Genomic DNA, 13,885 nt, shown 5'->3' with positions numbered 1-13,885 from the left:
AACGCTCACTGCTTATCTAATCGATCGGCTTCAGTTAGCAGCAGTAGCGAAGGAATCGCTCTATCGGGTTCAGTTAACAGCCATCGATCGATCGCTCGGGTTCAGTAACGTGTAGCCTGCAGTGCAATCGCTCGGGTTCCGTTAGAGCCCAACGCCTCGCTCGGGTTTAGTTAGAGCCAACGCCTCACACGTGTACGATAGAAACGCGCATCGCTCGGCCCCCGACCTCCCACCGTAACCAGCAACTCCCCAAAATTTTCCTCCCCCTCGCTTCTACCACAGTTTTTTCCGTCATGGACGGCCCAAAGAATGTCATGAAGCTGCGTCTTCGGCCCGCCCAGGATGAAAAGCCCATTTTCTATCATGATTTTTTGTCATAGAAGTAGGAGCCCACCACATCTATGATGATACCAGGTTTTGTCACAATTATCGCCATAGAAGTGTCATATGTATGACAGAAAAAAAATTCGTTCGGCCCAAAATGTCACGGATGTGTCTTTTTTTTGTAGTGGGAGGGGGGCGCCGCACGCGGCTAACAATCGTTGGTGTGTGTTCTAGGCGCCCCCTCCCCGTGTATATATAGGTGGGAGGAGGAGAGAGGCAGCCTAGGGCATGCCCAAGTAGGAGGAATCCTACTTGGGCTCCCTAGTCCAATTCGGGCCCCCTTTCCTTTTATTGGAAGGGGGAAAAGAGGGAAGAGGGGAGGAGGAAGGAAAGGGGGGGGCCGAACCCCCACCTCCTTTTCCTATTAGGCCTCCTACAATAAGGGGGGCACGCCACCTCTTGTGGGCTGGTGTTCTCCCCTCCTATGACTTATATGGCCCATTATTCCCCCGGGGAATTCTGGTAACCCCCCCCCCCCGGTACTCTGATATGTACCCTATACTCCTCGGAACACTTTCGGTGTCCGAATACTCTCATCCTATATATCAATCTTTACCTCTCGACCATTTCGAGACTCGGCGTCATATCCATGAGCTCATCCGGGACTCCGAACAACACTCATTCACCATATCACATAACTCATATAATACAAAATCGTCATCGAACGTTAAGCGTGCGGACCCTACGGGTTCGAGAACTATGTAGACATGACCGAGACACCTCTCCAATCAATAACCAATAGCGAAACCTGGATGCTCATATTTGCTCCCACATATTCTATGAAGATCTTTATCGGCCGAACCGTTATGACAACATACGTTATTCCCTTTGTCATTGGTATGTTACTTGCCCGAGATTCGATCGTCGGTATCTTCATACCTAGTTCAATCTCATTACCAGCAAGTCTCTTTACTTGTTCCGTAATACATCATCCTGCAACTAACTCATTAGTTACTTTGTTTGCAATCTTCTTATGATGTGCATTACCGAGAGGGCCCAGAGATTCCTCTCCGATACTCGGAGTGACAAATCCTAATCTCGATCTATGCCAACCCAACAAACACCTTTGGAGATACCTGTAGAGCATCTTTATAATCACCCAGTTAAGGTGTGACGTTTGATAGCACACAAGGCATTACTCTGGTATCCAGGAGTTGCATAATCTCATAGTCGGAGGAATATGTATTTGACATGAAGAAATCAGTAGCAAAAAAACTGAACGATCATTATGCTAAGCTAATGGATGGGTCTTGTCCATCACATCATTCTCTAATGATGTGATCCCGTTCATCAAATGACAACACATGTCTATGGTTAGGAAATTTAACCATCTTTGATTAATGAGCTAGTCTAGTAGAGGCTTACTAGGGACATGGTGTTTTGTCTATGTATTCACACCAGGGTCGGGCCCATAGTGGTGCAAACTGTGCGGTCAGCACAGGGCACATGACTTTTGGGGGGCCCAAAAAATTTATATAAGCCAAGTATGTGTTTTCTAAATAAATGTTCCTGGACACTAGGCCTCTCATGGCACTGGGCCGCTCCCGCTGGCGTGTCCGCAAGGCTCCTGGGAAACGGTATCGTGGGGAGCACTTGGATCGATTGCAAAAGCAAAGAACTCGCGTCTGCATCGCTACTGCCTACAAGAAACGGGATCGTCGCGTCATCATCGACATTCCTCAGGCCGCCGCACAATTGAAAACGGGATCATCGGATCGATCGACGACCACGACAGTTCCAACAAGAGGAGGAGATCACCATTTGCCGATTCCTAACAAATTTCTCCTCAAGTTTGAATGATAGGTAAAATCCTCTTTCTATAATTCCCAGGTTAATCTATTTTTCTTCTGTTAATTTGATTCATCTTCTTATAACCCTATTCTCCATAAACTTGAAGGGAAGAGGAAGATCTAGGTGTCCAAAGGCAAGGGGACTACCTATAGCCAATAGCCACTTCTGGCAACAGAGTAGTCCAAGGGCAAAGTTAGCATGCGGATCGCACGCCTAACTCAATCATGCAGGTTATTTTGTTTCAATTTCATGCCATAATTCGTGTGTTGTTTGTATGCTAAGATTTCATCTAGAAAAGTAGTTAAGCTTTGTTTGAAGATTTCTTATCGCCCCTGCTGCGTGCTAGAAAAGTAGTTTAAGCTGAAAACAAGTTTTTCAATGAATGAGTGTGATTCTTGATATATCATATTTCTATGTAACATAGTACAACCTATATTTTACTATTATCGGTCTATTTTTCTAGTGCGGTAGGCCTTGTTTTAGAGTTTGGCACAGGGCCCCGTATTTTGTTGGCCCGGCCCTGATCCACACATGTATCAAGTTTCCGGTTAATACAATTCTAGCATGAATAATAAGCATTTATCATGAATAAGGAAATATAAAATAACAACTTTATTATTGCCTCTAGGGCATATTTCCTTCAACTAAGAGAAAAAAACTCACCTGCTTCAGCTCGGGGGTGCTTTTCAATTGATGTTGACAATCTATGTTTCTTTGGAGGAGAGGTTGTGGCAAGTTTCGACATGGAGGTCTTTCAAGGGTGTGGAGACCGCCTTTGTTGGATATGAGACATGTTGGTTGGTTTTGGGTCTTGGCGCTATTGCTTTTGGTCAAGGATGTACCTTGATGTTGTGGGTATTTTAGTTTAGCCTTAAACCTATCTGCAATCTCTGTTTTTTTGTGTGTTTTGTGTTTGTAACCTAAATTTTGTACGGCCTTTTCAAATTAATCGGGCAATCCTATCCTACTTATATTGGGACAACTCCTCCTTTGCTTAAGCAAAAATAATAATACAAGGCACAATACCTCCATCTAAGTGGTTAAAACTGGAGAGGTTTGACTCTGATGAAAATGCACAAGACCTATATTTGCCTTTGAGGCTGTCATGGTACTACCAATACATTATATCTCAAGCTATACCATATGCATTTAGATATATATCTCTACTATTGGGCTGTAACTTATTGTTGTATCTAAGGAGCTCCTATTAATTTTTGTTTTATTTGTGTTTGATATTTATAATGTTGTATCTCTTTCATGTGGGTCCTTTATGGTACCCACAATGGCTTAGTACAATTAGGGTACGATCGGTTTCGGTACGTTTTTTTTCGAAAAGGGGACTCCACGGCCTCTGCATCAGAATGATGCATACGATCACTTAAATAAAAGAAATAGGTTCAACAATGTCATAAGGTCTTGAAACAAAATAAAGGCGAGCTCACATAGAGCCTCGACGCCAAAACAAGAAAAGGCCATAGAGCCACAACCGGCTGGCAAAATAAAGATAGGAAAACTAATTGCCTATTCTATTACATGACCGCCATCCAAACCGATTGAAGATATCCCGTGCTACCATCTCTCACCGGACAGATCCAGTAACCAAACGCTCCCTGGCCTCCATCGGAGTGAGTAAGGACCACATATGGATCAGCGTCGTAGCACGGAATATAACTTGCAAAAAATGAATACTAGTTATTCTGTTAAAAGCAAAATCATTTCTGCAATTCCAAATTTCCCATGACAACGCACAAACTCCTACACGAATATGTCTAGCTGTATCGGACTCTATCCCATCCAGCCACGTTCCAAATAACGACCCGACCGAACTCGGAGGAGTAATGTTAAAGGCAATCTGCACGGTGCACCACAGAATTGTCACCAACGCACACTCAAAGAAGAGATGCTTAATGGTTTCGTCCCGATCACAGAAACTACACCTAGTAGATCCTGTCCAATTGCGCTTAACCAAGTTGTCCTTTGTTAAAATAACCTGTTTATGGACAAACCACATAAACACTTTAATTTTCAAAGGCACTCCCACCTTACAAACATGTTTGGAGCTAGGAATGACGGTGGAGTTAATAACATCGATGTACATCGACTTAACAGTAAATTGTCCAGACCTAGTAAGTTTCCAGCATAAGTGATCGGGTTGATGAGATAGTTGGACTTCCATCAGTCTCCGCACCAGATGAAGCCAAGCTTCCCATCTCTCACCAACAAGCACCCTCCGAAACTGAATATTAAGGGGAGTGGACTGCAAAATTGTTGCAACTAGCGCATCACGTCGCTGGACAATACGATACAGTGTTGGGTACTGTAGTGCCAATGGTGTATCACCCAGCCAAGTGTCCTCCCAGAAACGTGTATCATTGCCATCACCTACAATAAACTTTGTTCTATTAAAGAAGGTTGCCTTGACTCTCATAAGCCCCTTCCAAAACGGCGAATCAGTTGGTCTCACTGTCACCTGTGACAGAGTTTTGAAATGCAGATACTTGTTACGAAGAATCTGCGCCCAAGTTGCGTCTGTTTGAACTGAAAGCTTATACAGCCACTTACTAAGCAAGCATCTGTTCTTGACCTCAAGATTCTCGATACCCAAACCCCCTTGGTCCTTTGGTCGACAAATAACATCCCACTTGGCAAGTATATACTTTCTCTTAAGTTCATCACTCTGCCAAAAAAATCTTGATCGGTAGAAGTCCAGCCTTTCCTAACCCCAACTGAAACCTCAAAGAAAGAGACTAGGAACATCGGCATACTCGTGAGCACCGAATTAATAAAAATTAAATGGCCTCCATATGACATTAGTTTACCCTTCCAACAACTAAGTTTCGGTACGTTCTTGGTTTTATTATATGCAAACCACGTACAGTACATACGTGCATGGGAAACCGCTGCACGCTAGTCTAGGAATAGGACATTGTGGCACAAATGCATCCTCGTGCTCATGCAAAAATGTGTCCTGAAATGAGAGACACACATATGCCTCGCGAGTCACGAGCACCGGTTGCCGGCTATAAACAAGCGTACGGCACTCCGATGATGGATGATGTGCGTGCGGCCGACAGGAGCACGGTGCCACGGCCCCGTAATTCAACTCGAGCGCAGGAGAGAGGAGTCCGCGCACTGCCAGGCTTGTCCCACGTAAAGCGTACGTGCTGGCATACATTGACATCGGCATGCAGGCATGCATCTCCCCGCCCGTACGTGCAAAATCAACAACCTGCGGATGCATTCACATCATCACGTGCTCCCTTCTATACAAGGCTACCTCGTGAGCACACGTACCGATGAAGTTGAAGGATACAAATTTCAGAAAATTATAACCCCCTAAAAAAAGTTGTAGAAAATAGGATGTATCTTACATCCTATTCAAGAATTCGTCCGATTAACCAGTTAACTTGCCGATTAATCCCAACTCATAGGGTCAACGAGTAGCCGATAAACTGATAAATCAGCCGATTAATTAATTAACTAGCCGATTAACTAGCCGATTAGCTTATTAATCCCCTACGCGCCAGCCAACCGAGCAGCTACCAGTTAACGATTTCCTCAACTACATTACAAGAATGTGAAAAGAAATGCATGAAAACTTCACAAACCAAACAAACTTAATTTTAAGCACGAGCCAAAGTCGCGCCGCCGTCGGCTGTCAAATCAGAGCCATTTGACATTGTATTCTATGGTCAAAAGGCCGTCGTGCTAAGGTCGTCAATGTTCCCAAGAAAAGGCCACCATCTAGAAGCCTTGTGTAGATCAGAAATTTCAGGGCCAAATCATCTCCCAGGATAAAAAATCTGCTACATTTGCAACGACGGCGAGGAGAACACCTTAACCACGGGGGAGAAGCACGAACAACAAAAGAATGACATGTCTCGTCAAGGAGAAACCCAGGGATAGAAAAGAAGGCCATAACTTGTGCCGCAAAAAAAAATGCTTCGGAACATTATCTCAATTCGCAAGGGCCGATGTTCTGTTGGCTGCCCGCAACACCACCACCACCACAAAAAGCAGGAAAAATAAGACCATTACCTCGGCACCAACACAAAGACACATGAAGCTACCGCACATATCTCGAAGGATCCAAGACGGAGTAGACAACGCCTGCCAGATCCAAGATCGTCGAGAGCCGCCGTTTCGAGGGGAGATCCGATGGGAACTTATTGGCATTCACCTTTGTCGTAGCCATGGACAACAAGGACGTAACTAAGACACCCGAGAAGAAAGTTTGAGACTTCCTTTACTCCAGACGCTCCTGTAGCAGCTGATGGATATGAGAGAACCCCGGTGAGCCGGAATCTAGGGTGCATGCTTGCTCCTTTGATGTATCTTCTTTCTTCCAAGCGTGTATAGTGCCAATTTTATTTTGGGAATACTCTTTGGTTCCTGGTTGTATCTACACCCTATATGGCAATCTTTTAATAATTACAAAAAAGTCAAAATAGTTCGGATATTTTTAGAATTAACTCGACTTTCGTTTGCACCAGTATATAAATTTTCACGAATAAAAAACCAGCATTGATTTCAGGGCAAAGAAACAAAAAATATTTCCTATCATAGGTCACTATTCACACTATTTTGACCTTTTTTAAGAAGTCAAAGGGTTTTTTCCTTTTGTGGTTTTTTTTCACAAGTTCAGTAGAAGGTCAAGTTTATTTCAAAAAGTATTTTCAGAATTATTTGAACGTTTATTTATTTAATATTTTTTTCATATAGGGTGTACATACACCCAGAAACCAAACGAACGCGTCCCAATTTTTCTCTCTTATGTTGGTAAGAAAGTCTAACATATCTGTAGGTTGACAGCGTAGAGTGATATCTGTAAATTCTGGGTCAAGAATATCACTATTTGTGAGATCGGCAAAAGTGTACACATCTGATTTCCTATGTTGGTAGCTTCAAAAAAAAAAGATTTCCTATGTAGGATCCTATTTTTAAGTAGTTAGCCCCCGCAAAAATAAGTAATGTTTAAACAACAAAAGTGGTCATATCTTTAGTCCAAAATTTGCACCTCGATATTTACTCCCACAATTTAGATATATCAAATTTCAAGATGCACCCGAATCAGACCATTTGCATCGCACACCAGACACCAAGGACATTTTTCTTTATGTGACCACCATCAAGACATGCGCAACTTAGATTATTCTTTGCGAGACAAACTAGACTTTTTTGAAGGTCAAACAAATACTGCGTCAAAAACCTATTGTACTACTGCCTTAATATTTATAACTCGAACAAGTTACAAAGAATGAAGCATTGCTTCTTCTTTTTTACGGGAATGTTTTACTATACGATTATATATGTCCTAGAATTATAGATAACTCGGCCTCCTCCACCTCCTCCTCCTCCTCCAAGAAAGAAAGTTAGGGTTTGTGCCTCTCGCCGGCGCCGACGCAGGTGCGCCTCGTCTCCGGTGGCCCTAGGGCCATGGAGGCACGGTGGATCCTGGCAAGGGCCGGCGGGAGGGCTCCGTTTTTAGTCGTTTTTTTCAATCTTGTTAAGGTTTGTGTCCTACTCAGGAAGACGAGATGGCGGCGGCTCCCTGAAGGTGGAATAAAGGTCTCCCCGCTTAGCCCCCGTTCCGGCGGTGCGTCTAGCATCGTTGGTGGGCGTGTGGAGGTGTGTCTCCGGCAGATCTATCTTTGGTGGATTTGCTCGGATCTCGTCGTTGTTCGTCTACGTTCGTGTGTCTTCGGTTTGGATCCTTCCGATCTACGTTATTTTTCATCGGCGGCGGTTGCTGTTCTGGGGTGCTGGCCCTATGGGGCCTTAGCACGACGACTTCCCGACTGTCTACTACAACAAGTTGTGCCCGGCTCCGGCGATGGAGGGGTGATGACGGCGGCGCGCCTTCGGCTCGCTTCGGTGCTTGTAGTCGTCGCTAGATGGTCTACGAATCTGGATGTAATTTTTATTTCTGGTATTCATTGTACTGCCATGATTGAAGATGAATAGATTGGAAGTTTTTCCGCAAAAAAATATATGTCCTAGAATTGTTAAAGGGGAAAGGAGAGCATTGATATTCCTAGACCTACTGCAATTGCTGGTTTGCTAGTACCGGAAGAAACGCTGCTGCATTGCATTGGCAGTGATGGGAACAACAGGAGTAGTACCATGCATGCATCTCCTGCATTTATTCATGAAAGGAATCCACCTGCACGATTAGTTGCACGTTACATCGCCGGCACTGTATCGTGGAAGCGCCAATACTGCGATAAACTTGAGTACTATTCAAACTTGTTGCAATACATCGATCGTCGGTCTTGACAAAACCATGGTTTTAACTTTTAACTGGCTATTCCTCGTATGCCTAATGTCAGGGATCACGTTATACTAGTACTACCTCTGTTTTTTTAGAACGAAGGCTCGCGAAGAGCCCGGCTTTGAATTAACAAAGCCATCAACCGGCCAGGAATTACAACACACCAACAAGCACATCGGCCGAACGATCCACGGGAGCACCCTAGGAAACTTACAACTCAACGCAGCATACTAGCTAAAAAGATAAAGAAGAGGAAGCCCAAGCTAGTACACGCCGCCGACCGCAGTAAACAAGAACCAAGGATTGCGGCGGCATGAGCACGACGAGGGCCTGCAGAAACAGAAGTGGAGTTGTGGGCATGACTGAGTCCAAGTTGGAGAAATCGAAGCATCTTCCTTCGCTCTCGCCGTAGAGGGACCCTACCCTCTCGCCTTGGATCGGAAGGCGCCGCCGACGGACCTGAGAGACGCTCACCCTAGAGCAGGAGAGATGCCGACCTCGAGTCCTGGAACAGGCACAGATCACAGCCTCCTAGGAATGAGCACACTTTATCGTACACACCGACGCAACCTGGGACACCTGAAGAACAGCAGGAAAGCCACCGGGAGCAGCCACTGAAGAATGGGCAGCAAAAAAGCCGCCTAAAACTCCACCTGTGCCGCCCTCACCCGAACGCCCGCTCCCCAGACGGCACCTCCAAGGAGGACACGACGCGCAGCGCGCCGTCACCGCCCAATCCAAGAAGGATTTTGGGCTTTCACCCGGGAGGGGGAACGGGGGTGGATAGGGGTGGGACCTCGGCTGCACCCCCAAGGAGGAAGGGCGGCGCCCAAGGGCGTCGCTGCCGCCGGGCCGGAACCAGCCGACCGATGGTTTCCCACGGTCCCAAAACCGCACCACCGGGCACCCATCCACGCCATTCCGGCGACCGAAGCTGCGGAGAACGGCGAGGATGAGGGCTCTGAAGGGGAGGGGAGTCGAACCTCAGATCTGACGAGGAGGAGGATCTCCACGCCGCAGCCGCAGCCCGCCGCCGTCACACCACCCGCGTGGTCGACAGCGCCGGCCAGGATCTCCCACGGACGCCGCTAGCCGGGAGGGCGCCGCCGCCGCGCCAAGAAGGGCCGCCGCTCCAGATCCGGAGTCCTCCGCCAGGAACGGAGCGAGCAGGGCCTCGCCGTCACCGTCACCGGCGACCGCGCAGGCTTGCCGGCGGCTACCTCGGGTGGCGACGAGGAGGAAAAGGGGTGAGGGGTGGCGGCGCTAGGCGGAAACCCTAGTCGCCTCCCGAGTCGCCCGAGCGGGCGACCTACCTCTGTGTTTTACTATCAACAATTTTTTCAGCAGCCGCGGGGCCTTCTCCAGCAGGCGTTTCCCCGGCGGATCCCAATTGGAATCCGGGCCATCTTCTCCCCCATCGCCAATCCGGTAAAATGTGCAGGCCAACTGCACGGTCCAGGCACTGTTTCTTGCAGTTTCACATAGGTAAAAAACGAACACACATCTACCCTAGCCTACCCTCATCAAAAGGCTGAGGCTCAAGTGTTTCTTCATTTCCCACGCATGTCCAGACTTCTCCTTGACCCGGATGCGCCATGGTAGATCACACGGACGACGGGCAGCACCAAACCGTCAAGCGTACACACCGGCCCCGACGACCCTTTTCCGCCCCTGCAAGAGGCCTTCTTTTCAGATCCGTGCCGTGCCGTGCCGTTCCTGGTACTCCCTGATTGGACTCCCTACTTGCCACTCTAGCTATTAGTACTGGTATAGTAATTAGTAGCGCCTAATTAAGCTTGCCAACCTTTCTGGTGGCGCTTCTTATATCTTGCTCCTCTCTCGCTTCTCGGACAGGTTTCCTCATTTGGGTTTTGCTTTGCTCACCGTGGCCGTCCGCTCTGCTCCGAGGAGTCTGCCGCTCCCAGCTGCTCCACTGACCCTCGAGTGATCTCCAACTCCAAGGTAGGTAGGCAGCCAACCTCAGTCAGAGGAGTGGAAATGGTCGGAGGCTTTTGGTTCTTGGCTGGTTGGAGCGGTGAATTGCGTTGAATTTGCAGCTCTTTGGTCGCAGGGGAGGTGAGGAGGAGCAATGGCGGAGAGCGAGTACAGGTGCTGGGAGGAGCTGCTGCCGGACGCTCTGGGGCTCGTCTTCCGCAACCTGCCGCTGCAGGAGGTGCTGACGGTGGTGCCGCGGGTGTGCAAGTCCTGGGGGCGAGTCGTGGCCGGGCCCTACTGCTGGCAGGAGATCGACATCGAGGAGTGGAGCCAGCAGCGGCAGAGCCGCCCGGACCAGCTCGTGCGCATGCTCGACCTGCTCGTCCGCCGCAGCTCCGGCGCCTGCCGCCGCATCAGCGTCTCCGGCCTGCCCTGCGACCCGCTCTTCTCCTTCATCGGCGACCAGTAAGCATCTCACTCACTCACCATCGCCGTCGATTGCGTGGTAACAATCAGGCTGGAACTGATGAATTTCGTTTGCTTGGCAAGCGCGCGCGCCCTGAGGACGCTGGAGATCCCGCGGAGCGAGATCAGCGACGCCGTGGTGGAGGCCGTGGCGCCGGGGCTGCCCAACCTCACGTTCCTGGACATCAGCAGCTGCACCAAGATCGGCGCGCGCGCGCTGGAGGCGTTCGGCCGCCACTGCCGGTCCCTGGCGGCGCTCCGGCGCGTGATGCACCCGATCGACGTGGCCGGGCGCAACGCGTGCGGGCAGCACGACGAGGCCCGCGCCATCGCGCGCACCATGCCGGCGCTCCGCCACCTGGAGGTGGGCTACATGCTGGTCACTACGGAGGCCATCCTGGAGGTGCTCTCCCGGTGCCGGGGCCTGGAGTTCGTCGACCTCCGGGGCTGCTGGGCCGTCGACGAGGCGCTGCTGCGGGAGCGCCACCCGGGGCTCAGCGTCCTCGGCCCGGGCGTCGACGACTGCTTCGAGAACAGCTACTGGGAGGAGTGCTCCGACGACGACGACGACTCTGACGACGAGGTCTACTCGTGGGAGCTCATGGACGACGACGAGTACTACGGCGTGGTCGGCAGCGACGACGACGAGGCGGTGTGGGGCGACGGGCCGGGCCTCGTGGAGAACCTCGAGGTGAGGTTCTACGGCGGCGGGTTCAGCGAGAGCTACGCCGGCTTCGATTGGCCAGCGTCGCCGTGACAGTCCCGGCCGTTCGTGTCACCTTGACCGCAAAAGAAGTCAAGTATCCTTTTCGTTCTCGACGTTCGTATGGTCGTTCAGATATGTGTGCGTGTGCGTGCCAGTAGCTTAATCTGGGTGTGTGATGTGAACTTAATCTGATGTTAAGTTTTAAAAAACTTAATCTGATGTTTACTACATGAAGCAAATCAAGATGGTATTTACATGGACCAGCGTCAGCGTCAGTGTCAATGTCATTCTACCCTGGTGTACATTATTTGGCACGGGGACCCGTCTGCGATGCTGGTTGGAGTTTTGTGGTGGTTTTATGTACGTCTGCGATGCTGGTACAGACATGGACGTACCGGCTTCTCCATGCACGCTCCTCGCCATGCATCCATCCATCCATCGGACGGGACGTGCGGCGACGTGCCGCACCGCGCACCGCGCAGTGCAGAAAGAGACGAGTGCTACGTCGCTCTCGTTTACAGTTTTACTTTACATGTCAACGCAATGTATGATCAGTACAGCAGTTAAAAGCGGCTCGGCTTTTAGGCCGGCCGGACCACGGTGACCACCGGAGCCAGATTTCCTCGAGATTTCGGGTCCAAAATCACGGTGCCATCTTTTCAGAAAAGGGCGAGGTCTCCGGCAGATCTATCTTTGATGAATTTGTTCGGATTTCGTCGTTGTTCATCTACGTTTGTGTGTCTTCGGTTTAAATCCTTCCGATCTACGTTATTTTTCATCGGCGGCGATTGCTGTTCTGGGGTGCTGGTCCTGTGGGGCCTTAGCACGACGACTTCCCGACTGTCTACTACAACAAGTTGTGCCCGGCTTCGGCGATGGAGGGGCGATGACGGCGGCGTGCCTTCGGCTCGCTTCGGTGCTTGTAGTCGTCACTAGATGGTCTACGAATCTGGATGTAATTTTTATTTCTGGTATTCGTTGTACTGCCACGATTGAAGATGAATAGATTGAAAGTTTTTCCCAAAAAAAAGAAAAGGGCGGGGTGGGGCGGGGGATCGTCGCCGTTCGCAAGATCAATCAGCTTGGCACTCGCGGCGCTCCCCCAATCCTCACGCAGCAGAGCATCAAATTTGGAGCTGGACGGCACAGTTAGATTCTGCTTGATTGGGTGTTCCCGGCCGGCAGCGACGACGGCACCTGCAGCGAGGTTATTATTGTAAGAATCTGCGTCGAGGCGTGGTCGCTGGTCAGGTCTAGATGGATGGCGATAGAACGAAACTGCTCTACAGACGACTGCGCGTGCATGATGTTTGGACGACGGCATCCTTGAACGGTGCAGATTTGTTAAACAATACTACTCCACGGGTGATGTTGTCCATCGTCCACAAATCGTGCACAAGCTATCGTCTGTTGTGTAGCACTGCTCGCGATAGAATACCTCCGGCTCTGGCCACAAATTTTTGATGCTCTGAGCCGCGATCCTGTGCTAACTTTGAGATGGTTGCTGGCGACATGGATCGATGCGTCCACACTATTTTACTGCTCCTACCGTAACTAGTACGTATAAGCACATAGTATGTTTGATCATGATCAGGCTAAAGGGGTTTCTCCTTTGGGCATTTTGGCCGGGAAAAAGAGTTTTTCTGAACCTCTAGTATATCGGAAACAGCAGCCGGGATATGGCGCCGTGCCATGGCAACGAGACGATCTTTCTTGATTAGGGCGGTCTCGACAGACAGAAGGGATGAAGGGATAAACACTACACTTCTGGCACTGATCGACAGCGAGCACAGGCATTAGGGATTGTTAATTCGATCCTCTGAACGGGATGTCTGTCCGTGATGCAGCTAACCCATGTCCCCTTTCACTTTCGGCTCTGCTTGCTCTTTTCCATGCGTCGTCGCCCTCGCGCTCAGCTGCCCTCGTTTTGTCCCCTTGCTTTCTACCGCCAACTTTGCGAGATTCTTTCGTCGGAACTTGCACTTGACAAATTCCGCTGGTCGCCCGAGCCTATCCATCGGCCTGCCGCCGCTTCGGTAACACAAGCTAGCAGAAACCAGCGTAGCCAACCGGGACGGTCATACCCATGCCACACTCATCACTGTAACCGACGAGGAGCTTGGCGAGGCCGGTAACGGAGAAGACACCGGGTGATACGTCGGCGACAGCGCCGTGTGTTACGGATCCGGGGGAGTACGTACGTAGCGGCGATGCAGACGGCGGCGACACCGTCGCTGTTGCCTTTGCTTCGCTCTGCCAGTCAGTCGGGACCGTTGCGCAATCTCAGGCCAGATTGGATCTAACCTACTTATAACTGTACTCATGGAAAGCTG

General features: G+C 49.6%; 1 protein-coding gene across 6 annotated transcripts; it reads left to right on the top strand.

The window, feature by feature from the left end:
* The first annotated feature begins 9,994 nt into the window (after positions 1-9,994).
* LOC119326612 (F-box protein FBW2-like) lies at positions 9,995-11,812 on the top strand. 6 transcript variants are annotated; one of them, XM_037600242.1, is made up of 4 exons: positions 9,995-10,165; positions 10,301-10,408; positions 10,504-10,846; positions 10,931-11,812. In XM_037600242.1, the coding sequence occupies exons 3-4, from the start codon at positions 10,536-10,538 to the stop codon at positions 11,601-11,603; spliced, it is 984 nt and encodes a 327-aa protein (XP_037456139.1). In that variant the 5' UTR covers positions 9,995-10,165; positions 10,301-10,408; positions 10,504-10,535; the 3' UTR covers positions 11,604-11,812. The 6 variants fall into 6 exon arrangements, with proteins under 6 accessions (XP_037456139.1, XP_037456141.1, XP_037456136.1 ...); XM_037600244.1 differs by having other exon boundaries at positions 10,301-10,412; positions 10,518-10,846; XM_037600239.1 differs by having other exon boundaries at positions 9,996-10,165; positions 10,518-10,846.
* The last annotated feature ends 2,073 nt before the right edge of the window (positions 11,813-13,885 follow it).

The sequence above is a fragment of the Triticum dicoccoides genome, chromosome 6B, assembly GCF_002162155.2.
Source record: "Triticum dicoccoides isolate Atlit2015 ecotype Zavitan chromosome 6B, WEW_v2.0, whole genome shotgun sequence".
NCBI classification, from domain to species: Eukaryota; Viridiplantae; Streptophyta; class Magnoliopsida; order Poales; family Poaceae; genus Triticum; species Triticum dicoccoides.
The sequence above is the reverse complement of the archived record's forward strand: the minus strand, read 5'-3'. Positions and strand labels throughout refer to the sequence as shown.